The 3,109-nt window shown below is 46.5% G+C and overlaps 1 protein-coding gene across 1 annotated transcript; it reads right to left on the reverse strand.

Moving 5' to 3' along the window:
- Positions 1–1,401: 1,401 nt before the first annotated feature.
- LOC149347556 (uncharacterized) lies at positions 1,402–2,843 on the reverse strand. The gene has a single exon (XM_089541602.1). It carries the CDS (start codon positions 2,841–2,843, stop codon positions 1,617–1,619), a length of 1,227 nt encoding a protein of 408 aa, XP_089397728.1. The 3' UTR covers positions 1,402–1,616.
- Between the last annotated feature and the right edge of the window lie 266 nt (positions 2,844–3,109).

A 3,109-nucleotide genomic window follows, 5' to 3' on the forward strand; every position in this document is an offset into this window, starting at 1 on the left:
GCCTAACGTTGAGCACACTTTCAAATGATTTTGCGATACAACTTGTAAGAGCTATGGGCCTATAACTATTAGGAGAGGTGGGCGGTTTTCCAGGTTTTAAGAACGGTACGATAACTGCTTTTTTCCAAGCCTGCGGCATCTTTCCGGACACCCATATCTTGTTGAAAAATTGACGAAGTGCTCCTACAGCAGCTCCAGACAGGTGGGCAAGCATTTGATAATGTACATCATCCGGACCAGGTGCTGTCTGTTTACCGGAGGACAGTACGTTTTGGATCTCCTAGATTGTAAATATTGTAATATATGTTTCATTTGTACTGCCAGTCGTTGGAAGTTTCTGCTTTTCAGTTGTGTTTTTGTGTTTTAAGAATGACTGTGTGTAGTGTGAGGAGCTTGAAACGTCAGAGAAATGTTGTCCTAGTATGTCAGCCTGTTCATCTAGACTTGTTTGTGTTCCACGGGCTGTTAGAAATGGTACTGTAAAGGGAGAAAATTTGCCGTCTAATTTACGCACCTGTTCCCACATCTTTTTAGATGTAGTTGAACTGTTGATGGATGAAACATATCTCTGCCATGAGGCTTTCTCTGCACTGCGGCGAACGTACCGAGCTTTAGCTCTCGCCTTTTTAAAATTTAAGAGGTTCTGATGTGCCGGATACCTTCGAAACTTACCCCAAGCTCTATTTTGTTGCTTTTTTGCTTCCTTGCAGTCTTTTGTCCACCACACTTTGCGGTTTTGTGACACCACTCCTGAAGACTGCTGAATAGCTAACTGTGCGGCAGTTACGATACAATTTGTGAACAATTCGTTTATCTCGTCGATGCTTAAATTATCTAAAACTATATTTTCTAAAGTTGCGTTAGCTCTAAAAAGTGACCAGTCAGCGAGATGAAGCTTCCAACGTCGCGGTTTTGTTGGTATGATTTGTGGTGCAGATGTTAAACTAATTCGTACTGGAAGGTGATCACTGCCATAGGGGTTGTCAATGACATCCCATTTAAAATCGTTAAAAATAGATGGCGATGAGAAAGCTAGATCGAGGGAGCTCATCCCTCCCGAGCTTGGGCAACAATATGTCGCTTTTCCTGTATTTAAAAGACAGATATTATTTGAGAGGATAAAATCTTCTATTATTTGGCCCCTCGAGTCACAGCGTTCGCTTCCCCAGAACGGTGAGTGAGCGTTAAAATCACCAACTACCAGGAATGGCTCCGGTAGTTCATTTATCAGGCCTTCTAAATCTTGTATTGTTAATGTCATGTGCGGGGGAAGATATACAGAACATATCGTTATGGTTTTGTAGCTAACGACGCTGACCGCAACCGCTTCCAGTTTTGTGTTAAGATTTATTTTTTTTGCACGGACACCGCTCTGAGTGACAATTTCGACGCCTCCTGAGAGTCTGTTGGCATGCTCGCGATCGCGTCGGAATGTTTTATAATGTCTCAGGATATTTGTATGTTGTGGACCGAGGTTGGTTTCCTGAAGACACAAAGCTACAGGAAGCATTGACCCAAGAAAATGTGTTATGTCATTGTAATTCCTAAGCAATCCTCTACAATTCCATTGAAGTAGGAAAGTCATGTTTATGTTTTTGGATGAGAACTGAAAGGATTTACTTGTCTTCTGGGCCCGTTATCGGGGCCCGGTCTTTTCTTCGCTCATGAGAGCGATTTCGCCGCTGCAAAGCGGGCGGACTGGTAGTTGTATCCATCACCTCACCAGAGTTGCTGGAGGACCGCGAAGCCGCGGATGTGTTAGTGTCAGGCCTCCCCCGACGGGGGGAAGTCCTGCGGGATGCTGGCCCATGGGCCGGCACTCCCTGGCTTGTAGTTGGCAGAGCAGCCTTGGCTGTCTCTGCCTGGGGCGTTGATGGCACTGCCACAGGCGCGGTGGGAATGGCCGCGGCAGGTGCCGGAGCGCTGTGTGGTGCTACGCCCCCGCGCACCACATCAGCGAAGTTGGGTTTCGCTGTGAAGGAGAATGAATTGTTAAGTGCAAAACGCCTTCTGGCTTCTTTGAATGGAATGTTTTCTTTGGTCTTAATGGTAATGATTTCTTTCTCCTTTTTCCAGGACGGACACGCCCTGGAGTACGCAGCGTGGTCGCCTTCGCAGTTTGCGCAGCGTAGTGCTGCGTCGCATTCCTCAGACTGGTGGTCCTTTGATGCGCATTTCGCGCAGGTTTTGCGGCCGCGGCAGCTCTGTGAGCCATGGCCAAACTTCTGGCAGATGAAAGAGCGACGGGGATTGGGTATGTAATGCCTTACGTTGACTTTTAAGTATCCGACATCGATTGTTTCGGGCAAGCTACTGGTGTTAAATGTGAGGACCATGTGTTTGGTGTCTATTTCCTTGTTATCTTTGCGGATTTTGATCCTGTGGACTTCAATTACATTTTGTTCTGATAGTCCTTGAAGCATTTCATTTTCTGTTAGGTGGATAAAGTCAGCTTCTGAGATCACGCCTTTGACTGTGTTGAGGGATCGGTGGGGAGTTACGGAGACAGAGATGTCCCCTATGGAATCGATGTTCGAGAGTTTTGAGCACTGGATGCTCTCGCGTAGTTCAAAAAGTAGGTCGCCGCTGGCCATTTTTGATACCTTGTAGCCAGGCCCTAAGGTATCTGTTAAGCATTTAGTGACAAGAAATGGGGATATAATTCGTGCATGTTTTTCTTCACAGTTGCTGTGAATTACGTGAAACTTTGTGAATGACGGTTTCTTTTTCTGGAAAAAATCTGTTGCCTCGTTCCGCCCTCTTTTGAGAGAGCGATCATGTTTGGAAAGGGGGGAGCCATAAAAAATTGATGTTTTTCGGTCATGGTGCCAGCCACCCACCATGAAGTCCAACAAGGGGACGCGACAGGAACTTGAAAGCAAGTCCTACCCACGCCAGCTGTACACCTTAACTATAACCTAATATGACTCAACTCAGGGTAGTTGGTCACACACGGTTAACCCTCGCCGCCAGGAAAAAGAGGAAAAAACGAAGAAGAGAGGAGGATACAGGAAAGTTGTAAGAAAGGGAATAGGAAAGTGAAAGATAGAGGGGAGGACAGGAAAAGGCGACTGCCGATTTCCTCCGGTTGGGTCAGGCCGGAGGTGCC

Source organism: Amblyomma mixtum, chromosome 4 (assembly GCF_055824585.1).
Source record: "Amblyomma mixtum isolate Tamu chromosome 4, ASM5582458v1, whole genome shotgun sequence".
Taxonomy (NCBI): domain Eukaryota; kingdom Metazoa; phylum Arthropoda; class Arachnida; order Ixodida; family Ixodidae; genus Amblyomma; species Amblyomma mixtum.

Excerpts from the sequence above, each read along its gene's own strand:
- LOC149347556 (XM_089541602.1), bottom strand. The coding sequence starts at position 2,843 with ATGGTGGGTGGCTGGCACCATGACCGAAAAACATCAATTTTTTATGGC.